This window comes from Crocodylus porosus, unplaced genomic scaffold (assembly GCF_001723895.1).
Source record: "Crocodylus porosus isolate Cpor-Errol unplaced genomic scaffold, CroPor_comp1, whole genome shotgun sequence".
NCBI lineage: Eukaryota > Metazoa > Chordata > Crocodylia > Crocodylidae > Crocodylus > Crocodylus porosus.
The window spans coordinates 76,654,485-76,671,549 of record NW_017728918.1 but is presented as its reverse complement, the minus strand read 5'-3'; the positions used below and the strand labels follow the sequence as shown (position 1 = coordinate 76,671,549).

At 43.9% G+C, this 17,065-nt stretch overlaps 1 protein-coding gene across 3 annotated transcripts in view; it reads left to right on the top strand.

Annotated features, from left to right (window-relative positions):
- The window catches only part of MMS22L (MMS22 like, DNA repair protein), a 149,098-nt gene that overhangs the window by 4,340 nt on the left and 127,693 nt on the right, over positions 1 to 17,065 (top strand). For all 3 annotated transcript variants that reach the window (XM_019537783.1, XM_019537782.1, XM_019537784.1), the window contains exons 2-4: positions 1,545 to 1,738; positions 4,903 to 5,028; positions 14,170 to 14,222. In XM_019537783.1, coding sequence (XP_019393328.1) covers positions 1,560 to 1,738; positions 4,903 to 5,028; positions 14,170 to 14,222 — 358 coding nt within the window. In that variant the 5' untranslated portion in view covers positions 1,545 to 1,559. The remainder of the gene's footprint in view (positions 1 to 1,544; positions 1,739 to 4,902; positions 5,029 to 14,169; positions 14,223 to 17,065) is intronic.

Here is a 17,065-nt window from a genome sequence, read left to right as displayed (position 1 = left end):
GGCGGAGCTCGGGGGGGTGGGGAGAGCAGCTCCTGCTGCTGCCTGGAAACCAGGAGGGCAGTGGGGTGTGCCCCCCCCGATCTGCATGGGGTAGGCAGATGGGCTGGAGCTGGTGCTACGCAGCTTTTATCAGTGGGGCTGGGCTCAGAGTGGGTGCCGATGGAGTTGGGAGGAGGCTGCAGCCACCCCAGATTTCACTGCAGCTCTGCTCCCAGACCTGCACTGCCCAGCACAGCCTGGCTCCATGTCCCTCCTCCACCCATGCATTGGGGAGAGCCAAGGCTGCGCCAGGTGGCTGATGGCAGCGGTGGTGCTGGGAGCGAAGCTGTGTCAAAGTTTGGGGTGGCTGCAGCCCCCTCCCATGCCACTGGCATCTGCTGCAAAGCTTTTCTGGTGCTGCGTGGGGCTCTTCTCAGTGGGGGTGGGCTCTGAGAGGGGCCTGCACCCACTCCAGACTTCACCACAGCTGCACTCCCAGCACTGCTGCTGCCGCCAACCTCCTGGTACAGTCTTGGCTCTTCCCGGTGCATAGGTCTGTGCAGTCTGATGTGGAGCCAGACTGCACTGGGTAGTGTGGGGCTGAGTGGAGCTGTGGTGAAATGTGGGATGGCTGTAGCCCCTCCCAGCGCCGCTGGTGCCTGTTTGGAGCCCAGCCTTTGATGAGAAGAGCCCTGCCTGCAGCTCACCTGCCCCACTCAGAACTGGGGGGCACATTCCCCTCCAGGGCTGCAAGCAGCGGAAGGAGCCATCCCCCTTCCCCTCGAGCCGTGCCTCCATCCCGTGCTCCCACCATGTCTGGGCAGTGCCTGTCCCCTCCCTCTCTCACTGCGGGGGCATTCATCTGCCTCTCTTTTCCCCCCCTTCTGACTTACCAGCTTGAGCAGCTCTCCATGCTGCTGGCTGTGCCCTGTGCTGGACAGTGGCTGTGTGTAGCACGGGTATTTATCAGCCAAATTATCAGGCCAATATCCAATACAGCAAATTTTCTTTTTATTGGTACTGAACTGATATCAGACCGATGTGTCAGGGACTAACAGCAACTAAAATGAAACCAGTTTTTGGATAACATATAGATAGATAGCTATGGAATATCTACATAGCTATTTGTATGCTACATAAAAAAAATATTCCTATATTTTAAAGTAGTTTATGGCATTTCTGTAAGATAGGAGCCAGTCTTTAGTCTTCCTTCTCTCTCTCTCCTTTTTTTTTTCCCTCCTCTCTCATCTGATTTCCAGGTTTTTGGGAAAATAGATTTTAAATCTAAACTTTCTTGAAGGCTCAGCAAAATCAGAACTTAGCTGTGTAGTAAGCTTACCTACAGTAATCTACATTACCTACAATATGTGAATTACATGGTTGCAAATTAATATTGGGGTGGTGCTTCAGTCTGAAGATTTACTGCTATTGTAAAATGTACATGACTTCCAGTGCTCACTTGTAGGACACGGATAACTAGGGATCCAGTTTTCGATTCAGCAGCAAAAATGTAGTTACTAGATAACTAAGTTTTCTTTGTGTTTTGCTCTAAATATATTTTCCAGGTATAAGTGAAAGCAATGGATAATGACTTCACTCCTGCACTCACATCTCCATACCTCACTGAAAGCTTAGAGCTGGCTATGGAAGTGGAAATGGAAAACTCCAGGCCACCTTGTTTTTCCTGTGCTTTAGATAGCCAAACTGGAGGGAGACACTTTTCTGGAGAGTCTTATCTAGCAACTGGGTCTCTTAAGAGGTAAGTTTATATTATAGTTAATATAATGTATGCTGTGTTCTTAGAATGTTTCAAATTTTTCTTTCTGTAGCTGTTGGTTCTTCAGAGATACTGTTTTTTATCTTTGAATCTGTTTTCTCCTTTAAGCATTTGCAACCCTCAAATTAACCTTTCACTAGTGGTCAGAGAAACTAATGCTGCCACCAGTCCAGCAAAGACATGGTATTTATTTGTTACATTTACATGTCACTCGTCCCAGCAAAGGGTCGTAAGAGATCAATACAACATATACAAACAAATAGAATAGAATATAAAACAAAGCCTCCTTAGCATTGCATGCTAAATATCCAAATAGGAAGGTCTTACAGCATTTCTGGAAGATGTCCAGACTGAGCTTCTGACAGGCCTCATGGGGCAAAAGTTCCAAAGCTCAGGAGCTACTGAACTTGACATCCTATGTTTTTCCCCTCAAGCAAACTTAGTGCACTGATGGTACTAGCAGGGGTTTGTCTGGGTAGCAGAGGGGAGGGTATCCCACTTCTGCTGCTGTCCCAGAAGCAGTATGTGGCAGCAGGCAGTGGGGAACATAGCTGGCTCCATGTGGGGCTTCCCCCTGGTGGCGTGGGAGTGCTGGGCAGGGTGGGTAAAAATCAGTGATTTTTTTTTTAAATTTTTTTTTTAATTGTATAAAAAAAAATTCCGTTTTTTAATTGGATTTTTTGATTTGATCATCTATTTTTTATTTCTTTAAGATTTTTTTTTAAAAACAAACCTATATGTAGTTTTAATTTAAGATATGTTAAAGCCCAAAGATATAAATCTTATTCTATGATGATAACTTCTAATTATATACTATTTTAGATAATATCTTCATGTAACCTTTTTAGAAAAGTGTTATAAAGCCACAACAGGCCATGGATTATATTAGGGGCTCAATTTTATGTGGTTCCCAGAGGCTCCTCTATAGGTTAGTAAAGATTAAAGAAAAACACTCTTCCCAATGGGACTCAGTGCTCAGTCTAGAAGATCCTGGTAAGCATCTCAGTAATGCTTAGTTTCAGTTCTCGAACTGTGGATTTGTCTCTCCAGAGAGATTGTCTTTGTTAATAGCAGTATATGGAGATGAGCAATAACAGACCTGATTACCTACCCATCAGCCCTCTTGTTTCTCTGCAAGTTTGTGTACTTGCAAGCTTGTGTACTCTCAAGCCCTTACCTTTCTCTCAAAGTGCAAAGTTTCAAGAAGTTAAGTGCACTTTTTATAGAAAAGAATGATGAAATCAAGGCTTCCTGACCAGTGATTTAAATCATGATTTAAAACTATTTGATTCAAGTCAAATCCACCCTGAAGTTGTTGGGAGCCCTGTGTGATAGAGGTGGGTCTGCCTGGCTCCACTCCTTGCCTGGAACTGGGTTGAGCTGTGTGCTGCTGGGCAGCAGTACCTGTATGAGCCATGAGAACTCCCAAGGGCCAGTTGCTGGCTCCTGCTGCTGCTGCTGGTGGTAGGGGTATGCTCCGGGGCAGAGGAAGTGTATAGGCAGGATCCCCATGCCCCCTACCCTTCCTCACACCCCACAAATCCCACACCCTGCCCCCACTACCCCCCACACGCAGACAGATCACGCAACATACCCTACACCCCCCCCACGCGCAGCCACAGTTCCCCACCACACAATATACAAGAGTAAGGCTTTATTTTTGAGTTACTATGCAGTCATGTCTATATACAGTACACCTGTGTGCCGTGACACAAAAGTGTGCCGTCAGAAATAACTGGTGTGCCATGGAATTTTGCCATGGCAATGATCTACAATGAACTACAATAGGTATGAAGATGGGGAATGCCTTAACAGGTGTGCCATGGAAAAAATGTATTCATGTAAGTGTGCCTTGGGCTAGAAAAGGTTGGAAAACACTGCACTACACAAACACAAATCAGGACAAAATATTTCTTGAAATAAAACTAATATATGTTATAGTAGATGTTTGCCTTTTAGTATATGATTTGGTTGGTTTTTTTGGTTCCAAGATGGAACACCCCCCACTCCCCTCTTAAGAGGAGAACTTCCAGGGCAAGAGGAGGGACTTCCTGTGGCAAAATTCAGGAGTTAGCTTGTGGGACTTCTGGCCCTAAGATAGCAGCCAGGAGGCCTGGCACCTGTCAAGGGGTAGGGCTACCCTTGCGTCCCTCAACAGCTCACCAAAACTCATTAAGTGGCCCTCCAGCTGAAATAATTGCCCACTCCAGTCTAGAGCACTTGTGGTATATGTGCCCCAGGTTGGCCACAAGTGGTAGGGACAACCGTGGGAGCGGGTGTGGGCAGTGCAGGGCAGGGCTTACCGAGGCAGAAGGGGCTTCAAAGGAGCCTTGGCCTATCAGAGCCCCGTGCGTATGCACAGTAGGTCAGTGCATGCACGTGGGATGCAGTAGGCCAGGACATGTGGCAGATTGGGGGTGGGACAAAACAGTGGCAGGTAGGGAAGCAGAAATCGGAGCAACAGGCTTGGCGGGGGAAGCAGGTTAAAGTGGCACTTGTGGAGGGTGTGGAGCTAGTTTGTGGCACACCTGACAAAATGTTTGGCCCTTACTGGTCCAGAGTTAGTTATTTATAAAATGTCACAAACTGTGGATAGGTTCATTTCAGCTGCTGAAGTCCTTGATCTTGTATTAGTGTTCAAGGTATTCCTTATAAGGGCTAGTAAGTGACCACAGAAGAATAAATGCTCATCCTGTAGCTGGTTATTAGGCATGCTATACCTATTGGGTGAATGCTTTTTTCAACAGTGACATATATTTTCAGTGGAGAGCTTTAGTTAATGTAGCAGCCACTCCTGTCATGTTAAGAACAAGCTGTGTTTCATGCCTCAAATAGGCCCCACAGTAAGGATAAAGATGTTTTAGGAAAGGTAGGCTGCTAGTTTTTCTTTATTTCTAAAATTTATTGTAGCTTGTGACAAGGAGTTGTTTTTATACTGTTGGAGCTAGGAGCTGACACATTTTATATACTAGATATTATATTGCTACAAAAGGTTTAACCGCCTTTCTTTGGTCGACGGTCTAGAACTTTGTGTCTCCACTATGTGCACGACTGATATACTAATAAAATAATGCTGATGCATGAGTCAGCCATAGGTATTGTTTGTATATCAGAAGATCCTGTGAATAGTAATGACCATTTTTCAGGCTTCTGCTGAGACTAGATCCTTCTCCAACTGACTATGAAGAAGATACTGTGGAAATATTTGGCTTTCAATGGGTCACTGAAACTTCATTAGTTGAATCCTGCCGACTTCTATTTGGCTTACTGAGGTATGATATTTTTGTGTGCTTTTATCTCTGACCTGTTTCAGTGATTTAACTACGCACTATATGATGAAGTAACTGTTTGTTAAACTTCTGTGTTTTATAATTATGAGATTGTTAACAACTGTGTACAATACAGAGAGTAAAAACTGTGAACAATGTAATTCAGTGAGTGGTAGGTGACTTGTTCCTAGAGTAACTTGAGTTCATTAACTATGTAGTAGTGAATTATGCATTGTAGAACTGTAGGATAGTGTGGCTTGATGTTGAGTTTCTCAGTGGTATGGTGTGCATCTTTTAAATGTACCAGACTTGGAATAAAAAAGGAATACATTTGTTAAAATACTACAATCAATTCGCAACATACAGTAATACATATTTAGCTTTAGAGTACATCTGAAAATTGCATCAGGTTTTGCTTTTAATGAAGTAATGTTACCCATATAGTTTAAATGTTATCTGAAGTTTCTTTTTCAAGCTTTTTTGTGTGACTAGAAAAGTGGATGTTATAAATCAAATACTGCTAAGTGCTGGATGTACCGTGTTCTTTAGTTGTTTGGATTAGGGTAGCTTCAGCAATCTCTTTGGATACAGCTACTCTGTGTTTGACTAATTCAGTGTAGATGTTTAATCTGGTCAGTGCAAATACACAAATCACTGATAATCCTCTTTGCTACTGTTAATCCTCAGGATGTACAGCACATATGGAGGGTCGATAAGGGGGGGCTTTTCTATGGCGCTTCAAACATATGTTGTATATCCCAACACTCTGTTGATTACAGTGGCTTCTATGGTACCTTGAGGCTATAGCCATAGGCATGTTATGGAAAGTACTTTTAATAAAGTCTAGTGTTTAGACCATGATGGCATAGGTCCTGAAAAAAACAAAAAATGAGTTCTTTTAAAACAAACAAACAGTTTGTATGAGAGAATTTTTATTCCTTTCTACTGGAAGGTAATAGCTATGGAAGAGATGGAAAGATAGCTTGTTAACCTCTGATCAGCTGAAAAAAAATCTATTCAATATTCTACTTGACTTATTCCATAGTTAATGGAATTTCATCACAGAAGTAGGGGAGTACTGATAAAGATTTTTGGGGCTGATACCAATGGCCAGTATTTAAGGAGGCATATCAGGTGGTACCGATCCAATATCTGATGCAGATGTCTCCAACTGGTAAGTCTGGTGTGGTGGAAGGAGAGGGGGGAGGGAAGGAGTGTGGGGGGGCAGATCAACACCCCTCACAGTTGGGGAGGGGGCAGATGCTACCCAGGTGGTGGGGGGGAGGGGCGGGGAAGATGCTGCATCCACCCCAAATTTTGCCCCCATGCCACTGCGCTCCCAGTAGCCTGCGCTTCCAGTAGCCTCCACCCAGCACATCCCCGGCTGTTCCCAGCATGTGAGTGGAAGCAGGGTGTTGAGTTGGGACTGTGCTGGGCAGCTGGCGGGGGCGGTGCTGGGAACAGAGCCTTGGTGAAATTTGGGGTGGATGGAGCATCCTCCCAGCGCCACTGATACACACAGAGCACAGCTCCCACCAAGAAGAGCCCCATGTAGCACCAGCTACAGCCTGTGCAGATCTGGGGGACACATGCCCCCCTCATGCTCTCCTGGGGTGCAAGCCCTAGTGGGAGCCCCCCCTACAAACCTTGGCTCTAGTCCTGGTCCCACCCCCGATCTGGGTAGTGCCTGCCCCTGCCCCCTCCCTCACCAAAGGGGGCATTGATATGCCCCCCCCATGCCTCTTCCCTCCCCACTCCTCTTTCACCACATCAGGTTTAGCTGCACGCAGATTTCCATGATGCCGGCTCTGCTCCTTGCTGCCTATGTGCTGCGCTGTGGCTGTGTGCCGCATGGGCATTTATCGGCCCCACCGGGTCAATATCCGATACAGCCAGTTTTCTTTATATTGATACTGATCCGATTATCGGAGTGATGTATTGGTGCACCTCTGCACAGTGGGAGCTGCCCCCAGACAAGCTGCATGCGGCTCCGTCCTCACGGTCTTCCCCAGTTGGGCAATGCCTTCTGTAGCCCTATCCCCACTCCTTCCCTCACTGCAGGGGCCTCCCTCTGCCCCTTTTCCCCAACAGACTTACCAGATGGATGCTTTCTCCAAGTTGCTGGGTTGCACGCATGTGCGCAGCATTTATTTGTGGCATTATTGGCTACATCAGCCAAAAAAAGCCAATTGCCAATAATGTCAATTTTGCTTTTATCGGTGCCAATACAATATGAACCAAGGTATTGGTGCATCTCTACCTAGTTTGCATAGCTGTACTGGCAAAGCCCATGGTGTAGAGCAGCAGTTCTCAACCTTTTTAGATTCAAGACAAACCTTGTTAGACTTAAGGCACTCCTTGAAAAATGTCAGCTTCTAGCTTTCACTTGTTTTTTTGACTACAGAAAAACAACAGAATATTTTCAGGAACTAAGGAAGACCATAACAGGTCAGAACATTTATGACATTATGGATTTCTGTCTGAAATCTCTTGCTTTATTTTGTGAATTATTTGTAGGTGTTTGCACACCTAACCATGTTAATATTGCGTGGCACCCTGTGGCTAATACTGCATAGTACTGTGATTCAGAGCCACTAGTGTAGAGGCTACTGTGCTTACAGAAGAGTGATAATCATCAGCGTAGCTGGTGTATCTGTACCAGGAGAAGAATTATAAGCATATGTTGCATCTCTGTTAGGTAGCTCTGCTGTCATAGCTGTGTGGATGCCCAACTGTTGACTCCCAAAACAAGTACTCTGCTCCCAGCTTAGTTACAGCCTGAGATCTCGTGGTGCCCAGAGGAAGGGCTACAAAGACGTATTGAAGACGTACATTAAAAAAACAGATGCTGACACCAAGAGCTGGGAGGAGGTGGCTGCTAACCAACTCCAGTGGCACCACAACTCTAACAGCATCAGCTCATTTGGAGGCAATGTGTTTTGCCCTTACAGCAGAGAAGAGAGTGGAGGAAGTAAAAGGAGAAGAATCACAGCCTACCCTTCCCTGTGAAAAGTCCTACAACTTTTGCAGATGGATCTGTGGCTCAAGATTGGACTCTTGCATTACCTCAAGACCCATCAATGAGCCATGGTAGAGGTCATCCTCAAAACGAGGGAGTGCTGCCTAAACAAAGAGATGGTAGTAGAGGCTGTTCTAGCGAAGCTGAAGGCTGTTTTCAATGGAAAAACGTTTTTGCGCGTACACAGGCAGTTGTATATGGGATGAAGTTCCAGTAGGTGAATTTTGTTAGGCAGATAACCTGTCTAAAATGATGTTTAACAGCCCAAGTCCAGTTTCCCCGTAGGCAGATAAGTTACATAGGAAACCTTAGTCATGTAAGTGGCATTTTGGGACACTTGTGCAGGTGGTAGGGTCTAAAAATCTGTGCAACTCACTGGATCCTTTTGGGCCTTTTCGGAAGGATGGACTCTGGCTACTTATATTTTGTACTGATTGTGTCCCACCTGGGTAGGTATGTAAACTCTGTCCGAAGTCCCAGAAATGTTAGTAACAGAACCACAGCTAGCCATGGAAGGAGGAATGGAACCTCCTATTTTTAGTCCAGTAGCTTAGTGTTTAGGAACTTGTCAATTGCTTACTGATTCAAGTTCTGGGCCTCCCTCACGCAGAGGGGTTTGATCCTATACCTCCTACATAAATGCAGGAACCATTAGACCTTTGGATAATTATTGCCCTTCCTTTGAAATTGGCATGCTGGTCAGCCACCAGGTAAAATATGTGGGGCCAGGGTAGAGAGCCAGAGGGAAGTAATGGCTCACAGTCTTGGAAGGGCAGGAGTACTGGCTTTGGTCCTCTACCCTGTCCCCAGTAGTGTTTCTGTTTTGGCAATTAATAATTATTGGATAAAATGGAGAGCAGCGGGATAGCTTCTGCCCCATTGGTGTCCCACTGAAGTCCTGTGGAGCAGGAGCCAGAACCCAGGATCTCTGCCTTCTGGAAAAATGCTCCAGTCACTTTGATATAGAAGGCAGGGCAGGGTGTTATCTTGGAGACCATCTTATTCAGAAATGTATAAGCTTTCTGAGGGAATAGCATACTTCTTTAGATGTTAGGAAAGGCATCTGATGAAGTAGGCTGTTGCCTACAGAAGTTTATGCATTTCTGAATGTTAGTTTCTAAGGTCCCACACTTCCCTGCTTTCTGCCTGGATTCAGACTAACCAACTAACAATCTCTCTCTGGTTAGTTTTTCCCCCTCCGAAGAGAAGTTTTCTTTTTCCTGAGTAGGGATTTTGTTCTCATTCAACATACTTGAATTGTTTTCTCTTTATCCATCTGTACTCAAGACACAGAAGCTCATGTTTTGTTAAATCACATTTTTAAATTTAAATTAAATAAGTTTTTTCTTTTTAAAATAATCTTATTTAAACATAATATAAAATTATGTTAAATCTGTATTAAAGTCTAATCTTTTTAGAATCTATAATTTTTTAAAACTAAGAATATTCAGGCAGTACATATAGGGTCAACTTTGCCTGATTTTTATGGACTTTCATTTAGGGAACTACCTAATTTATGGTGGCTGCCCACTGATTTCGCAGACAGAATGTGGCCCTGCCCATCACCACTGATTGACGTGAGAGCTGTCTGTCATGCAGCCCCATCCTTTGCTGCCAATTGGTGGAGAGGGGCAGGACCACATGACAAGCAACCTGTGAAGGGTGAGGGTGGCAGCCATCTTGCTGACAGCCCTTCGAGTGGGCAGCTACCCCTTTCCTACTGGGCAAGTTGCTGCAACACCCTGATGATGGCAGACTCCCTTTGGGAAGCCAGAATTTTATTTTCTGTAAGCCTCCCTGCTCTCCCGTGCAGGTTTCACAGGCATTGCCCAGATTTTGCAGAATCCAAGAAATTCACAAAATTGGAAATTTGGTAGGTCCCTACTTATTGCGCTACTGTTGCAAAAAATGCCAGTAAGATACAGGGATGTATTAATAGGGCTATTGCAGTCAACTCATAGGAAGTTATTCCTTCTGTTAAGCACTTTTGTGGCTTCACTTGTGTCCAGTTTTAGGCACTGCACTTCAAGAAAGACATGGGCAAATTGGAAAGAGTAACAAAAGAGCAACGACAACATGGAGATATACAAGGGAAGGTTGGAATAATCGGGTTTACTTCAGGAGGGATAAGGCCAGCATCGAGAGGGTGCAGAGGAGGGCCACTTGCAAGATCAGGGGGCAGCAAAGCAGGCCATATGAGGAGAGGCTAAGGGTTTATATGTGGCCACTAGATCCCCTCTCAGCCTTTTCTTGTGGAGGCTGAAACCTGTTCAGCCTCCACAAGAGAAGGCTGAGAGGGGATCTAGTGGCCATATATAAACTTACCAGGGTGGACCAGAGGGGACTGGGTGAGACCCTGTTTCCCTGAGCACCTCCCGGAGGAACAATGGCCATAAGTTGATTGACAGTAGGTTCAGGCTAGACATCAGGAAGCACTACTTCACAGTCAGGGCGGCCAGTGTCTGGAACCAGCTTCTAAGGGAAGTAGTGCTGGCTCCTACCTTAGGGGTCTTTAAAAGGGGGCTTGATAACTACCTAGCTGGGGTCATATGAGCTTAAACTTAGTAGGGGTTGTAAGAGCCCTGTATTCATTCCTGCCCAGGGCAGGGGGTTGGATTAGATGATCTGCTCAAGTCCTCTCCAACCCTACTTCTATAAAACTACTTAATGTGGAAGAGAAGACTGAGGGGTGATTTGGTAACAGTCTTCAAATACAAAAAGGGTTGCTTATAAAAAAGGATGGTAGTAAACCTATCTGTGTCCACAGTGGACAGGAGAAGAAATGACGATTTTTAAATTGTAACTGAAGAAATTTAGGTTCAATATTAGGAAGCACTGGCTCACTAAGGGTTTTTAAGCACTGGAACAGACTACCTAGAGAGGTTATGGAATCTCCATCTTTGAAGGATTTTAAGTGCTTGTTAAGTAAGCATTTTGCTGGGAAAACAGGCAGGGATTTCTGCCTAAAACAAGAATTGGACAATGTGACCTCTTGATGTCCCTTCCAGCCACTTTTTTTGCCTAGGATTCTTTCATCCTTTTCCATACCCAGTTGTGCTTGTATAAGTATATCATCTGCCCATGTCTGTCTATAATTACAAATTAAATGTTTTAATAGTTGCCAACCAATGAGAACTGATCTTCAAAAAGTATCAATGCAAATCAGGATTAAAGTATTTAAATACATATTTCCTGCTTGTCAACGCTTTAAAATTCATTCCTAACATCAATTATTTAAATCACTTTAGGATACATTGTTCAGTTTCTCTGCTTTCAGCCCTCTCTTTGTGCTATGTGGATTCAGTGATTTCTTGTTTTAAACATTGACTCTGTATTTGACTGCCTTGCTTCTTGTTCTTCTGCCTCTCTAACCGTTGGTTTTGGCGTTTCTCTGTACTGAAGTCACCAAACTCTTGTAATTCCATATTTTCTTATAACAAGTGAAGTGGTTGAAAAACTTACGCAATTTCTAAAAGTTTGTGGTGTAGGTGAGGATTGATGGAGCTCAGTCAAGGTGAATGAAATGATACAGGGAGTGGAAGGAGTGATAGAGATTTGTGTCCCCAACTACAGTCCTCACCTTGCTCTCAATCTGAGTGTATTGGATCCTTACATTTTTGCTGAAGATTTTTTTAAGGGTTTCCTAACTTAAACTTGATAAACAGGGTGTAATCTTTCCTTTTGATTTTACCACAGTTATCTATCCCTTTCTCACATCCAGATTGCTGCTGTGGGCTCTATACGGAGGCTACACGACACCTGAAAATTGTAGTTAGTGCAGACTGCAACTGCATTTTTATTAAATAGTTCTTGTAGAGAGATGTTGCACCTGTGCTCTGAGAGTTGCTGTAGCTGTCAACTGACTTTCTGATTTTTCAGTGATGATGTTTTTTGACCAACAAAAATGTAGATTATTTGAAACCTGCCTACCTTGGATAAATTCTACCTTTGTGCTATTCTGTGACTACGTGCTAGTCTTATGTGCTCAGCTGCTAGCTGTTGGTCTAATCTCTATGCAGTTTTTGTAGGTGAAGCCCTGCTAGCATAGGTGTTCTATTTTAGACCTGATTTCTGTTCTGCTTTTTAGCCAGATCTTGGAATTGGTGCTACAAGGCACCAATTGGGCATGGACCAACCTTTTCTTTCAGGTTTTTTATGGGGTATGATGTTGAAGGCTCTGAGAGAGGTTTGGGAGGAAAAGGTAAGAGGAGAGTCTGTTATTAGCTGGCTCTAGGGGTGTACTGATAGAGATTTTGGGGTTGATACTGACAGCTGAATTTTAAGGTGGTCTATTGCCCGATACCAATCTGATTTCTGATGCAGCTACGTCCAGCTGGTAAGTCTGCTGTGGTGGAAGGGGCATGGGGGGCAGATCAGGGCCTCTGCAGTGAGGGAAGGAGTGAGGCTGGGGCTTGGGCAGGCACTGCCCAGGTGGGGTGGGGCAGAGTGTGGGACGGAGCCGTGGCTCATCTGGGAGGTATGGGGAGGCAACTCTCACTGCTGCGCATACCCTGGGAGGGTACCCTGGATCTGTGCAGGGCATGGATGGGGTGGGCTGCAGCTGCAGGCTGGGGCTGGCACAGAGGCTGTGCCAGGCAGGCGGCAATGGCATTGGGAAGGGGCTGCAGCTACTGCAAAAATCATTGTATCTAGCCCCTCTGTGTCCTTCCCTTGATCTGCCCCCCCACACCCCTCCCTTTCTACCACAAGAGACTTACCCGCTGTACACAGCTCTCCATGTGACTGGCTGTGCTCCTCACTGCCTATGTGCTGTGACGTGGCTGCACACATGCACGGGCCATTTATCAGCCAAATTATCGACCATATCAGGCCAATTTCCAATATAGGCTATTTTCTTTATATTGGTGCTGAGCCGATATCGGACCAATGTATTAGTGCACCTCTAGCTGGCTCAGCTCTTTTGTTTTCTTTAGCTTTTGGTACAAGCTAAAAGACTGACTAGAACATTTTGCATTAAGTAAATAATAACCAAAACATGAATTTTGATTTTATCTTTTAGCAGGTGCTTGTCTTCTGCTTCCCCCATCTTGCCTTTTCATCCTTTGACATCTCTTTGACATACTCCAAATTCTTTCAGTTTGTCTTTTTTCCTCATCAAATTCTTTTTGATCTTTCAAAACTTGTGTAGTCTTGTTCTTCCTACATCTTTACTCATATTCGGTTTCTTCTTCCTTTCCAGAGGCTGCCTTTAGTTCAGGGATGTCAGACTTACCTTATACCCTAGGTTGGATTTGAACCACAGAGCTCCTTGAAGGCCTCATGCAGCTTGGGGCATGCAGCACCAGCAACCCCAGTTCTGGAAGGGGATGCAGCGGCTGCAGCAGCTCCAGTATGGGGCAGCTTTGGCCCCTGCCATATGCTCCATGCTGAAGCTGGAGCTGTCACTGCTGCCACATGTCCCATCTGTGGCAGTAACTCTGGGTCTGGCTCTGCCGTAGGACACATGGCAGCTCTAATCATCTCCAATTTTTTTTAACCTCTCCTCACTCTTCAGAAATAGTGTGAATCTTTTAGAGAGGAAAGTGTTAACTGGTTAAGGCAAAAAAGGTGTTTATGAAAACTTAGTAACAGAGGTAGGGGCTATGTCAGTGGCAAAAGGATGAAGTAATTGGAGAGTGACTATATTAGTCCTCACTTGCCCTACTGCCCATGATTTCTCATCCACTGGGGCCTAATGGCCCTGGATTCTGTGGTGGGCTGTTCGTCCCTGCCGAGACCCTCCCTTTCCCCAACTTCTAGTTGCCTGCCTCAGACAGCGTGGCTCCATGGGTCAGATCTGCCCGGTGGCTTCTGTACGTTTGACACCCCTGCTTTAGCTATTGTTTCATCCTGGCGTTTTCACATTTCTTCCTAAAGTCCTTTCTGTCAGCCTGGAGACACCATTGGACTCTTGTGTACATGGTTACTTCATGTTTGAACTCTCTGTAGCCTTCCCAAAGTGGTGTAGTAAGGTTTTCAGGGCAGACACTTTTCATATGTTGTGCTTTGTACTATACTTATTAGCAGCATGATAAAAATGGCACTGGTGAATGTATTTACTTATAGTTACTGAATTTATTTATACTATGGAATGTGATAAACTTATATATGTATTTTTTAAACAGGCAACAAATACACAAATTGGAAAACCTAGTACAGATGAGTTCATCTGACTTCAGTAAGTTTTAGATACTCACTTCTTTCTTGGGGTGGGTTAATGGGCATACAGATTTGACCACTATGGGGTCTTGGTTCCTGATTGGAGCATCTGTGCACTACTTCACTACAAACAACAGATTTCAGCAAAATGCAGTAATGACTTATTATCTCTGGCAGTATGTCTACATTCCTGATGCAGTTGACTAAGGTTAGTGGGAAGGTCTGATGTTACCTTTACCATTAACAGTTAAGCATCTGCTTTAACTGCATGTTGATTATGTAGCAAATGTACAGGGTGAAATTCTGGCCTCATTGAAGTCAGTGGGAATTTTGTCATGGACTTCACTGGGGCCAGAGGCTACTTGTAATTCATGACTTTGTGACCCATTCATTCTTTTAATTAACTGTAAAAAAAAGTTAATTCAGAGTTCAGAATGATTATTGTAGTAATAATTAATGTTTTTAAATATTTTTCTGCCTTACCTTTCAAACAAGTTAGCTTATATTTGCTTACTTTATAAGTTATTCACAGACTTCATTTGTCTTTCCAACAGAATCAATGAAATGGGAGCACTACAAAATAGTTTGTTTGAATAAAATATTAAGGAATAGGAAGCAGTATCTTTGTGAAGGATTATTGCAGTTTTGGACTTATTTTTAGTCTGGAAAGATAATTACTTCAATAAATGGAGAAGTCCAGTAATTGCGTAGAAATGCACTGTCTATAGTGTCTTGACGTTATCAGTAAATAGGTATTGTTATGAAGATAGAAATAAACATTTTGCAGTAGCATAACTGAGTAGGGCACCAGCCCTAGGCATTGCCTAAAGGGGGTGCTGGAATGGGGCAAGGAGTGCCTTGTCCCCCCCACAAGGCCCCCTGTATTATGCATCTTTCCTGTAGAGGCTCTGGTAGCCAGCACAGAAGAGTTGGTGGGGAGGAAAGGGATGGGAGGGCGGGATGGGTTCCAGTGTGGCCAAGCACCAGAGGGTTAACTCTCTTGTTTCTTTTTTTTTTTTCCTTTAACTCTTTTAAGAGCAGTAGTTTGCACCCAAGTTTGGAGTTACACCTCTGATCCTTGTGATTTTTGTTGGAGGTTGTCAAACCCATATTCTCTTTATTTGATGGTCCAAGTAAACAGCTATTTTAAGTTTTAATAGAGTCTGGGTGTTAGCAAGTTCTGTTAAGTGTGCCTAATTTCAAGGGTTTTTTGACTGTATCATAAACCTCTAGTTTTAGTTTATTTATAATATTTAAAGTCTCGGTCTGACCTAAATGTTGTGGTATCAATTTGGATGCCATGGTGCTACTATGCCACCATTTCTGTTTCAGCTAACCCCCCAGGCAAACATTATGTTTACTGTGTGCATTATGCATATATCACATGACAAATCATAACATGCCAACAGGCCACATCATAAAATAATTTCACCATGAAGATGAAAATGAAGATATCAGCTTCCTTGAAGTAACTTTCTTGGCTGATCCTCCATTTTTATTGAGAATAAACTAAAACATCTGGTATGTTTATTATTTATTGAGTTATACTTGAATATAACAAGTGACAAATATAGTGTTTGCCAGGAGTCAGAGTGATTCTGCACCCCTTCTAATGGAACCAAATCCAATCTTACCTTAGTACTGCCTGTGAAAAAGGGCTTAGTCACTTCATAGATTTCATAGACATTAGGGCTGGAAGGGACCTCGGGAGATCATCGAGTCCAGCCCCCTGCCCAAAGGAGTAGCTAATACAATTCTTTCTTTTATATTCTGGTTTACTTCCTTTATTCATTTAACAAATGCATGTAGGGATGTTTCTGTAGTTAAAATAGCAATGCTGTATTTGTAGAAGACCTAAATATAACCCATACCTGGAAATGCAGACGATCTGTGTAGCGGACACAGAAATCAACAATGGTCTTCTTCAGTGAAATATGCTATGTAAGTGGAAGTATTGCCATCAGAACAAAATCATAAAAGTGGAGAAAAGCTCCAGTAAAACCATTCTGAAAAAATGGAAAAGTTGTAGCATCGAATTTTGTAACTAGGCAGGTCTGGTGGCTAGGTTATATGTAGGGGGGTCTATTCAAATCATGAGGCCGGCCACCATTTATGTGGGCTTATTGCCGCAGAGCCCCGCCATTTGCCACTGATTGGCCACATTACAGGTGGGCTTCTCAGCAAATTAGGAGTGGACTGCAGGGATTCAGTGGTCGTAAAAAGTACCTCTGGGGAGCCAGCATTTTATTTTCAATGTGGATTTTGCAGGCGTTGCCCAGCTTTGCAGGCAATTCCAGAATTCACAATTTCTGCAAAATATGCAAAGTTGCAATTTGAGTAGGTCCCTGGTTACATATCTTGGACTTGGATAACTCAAGTTCAGTTTTTTTACTGTCCTGAAGACTTGCTATGTAACCAGTATGTTTTCCATCAGTAATATGAACATATTCATGTTTCTCTTTCTCAGAGGTATAATACATGGATAAATACTGTACAAATTATGCTCAAATACTATGGTGAGGAAAGTGATACTGATGCTTTAAGCAGGCTGTGACCACTAAAAATCGGTTCACAGAAATCATTGAAAATAGGTTGGGAGGGGTCTTCAGAGATCGTTCAACCACCTACCTGAGGCAGGATGTTCCCTATCCAGATCATCCTATGCATTTCCATTACCTAACCTATCAGCAAAACTAAACACAATCCTGACACAACCACAAGCCATGGCACCCTAACCTGCCACAGGTAAATTAGAGGACCACAATGGCCAACATCCTGCTGTTGCAAAAGTTGTTTAAAATGCTCTTAAGAGATTGCAGGAAGAGGGCTGCACCTCTCTGCTCCAGCCCCACTTTTCTTTCT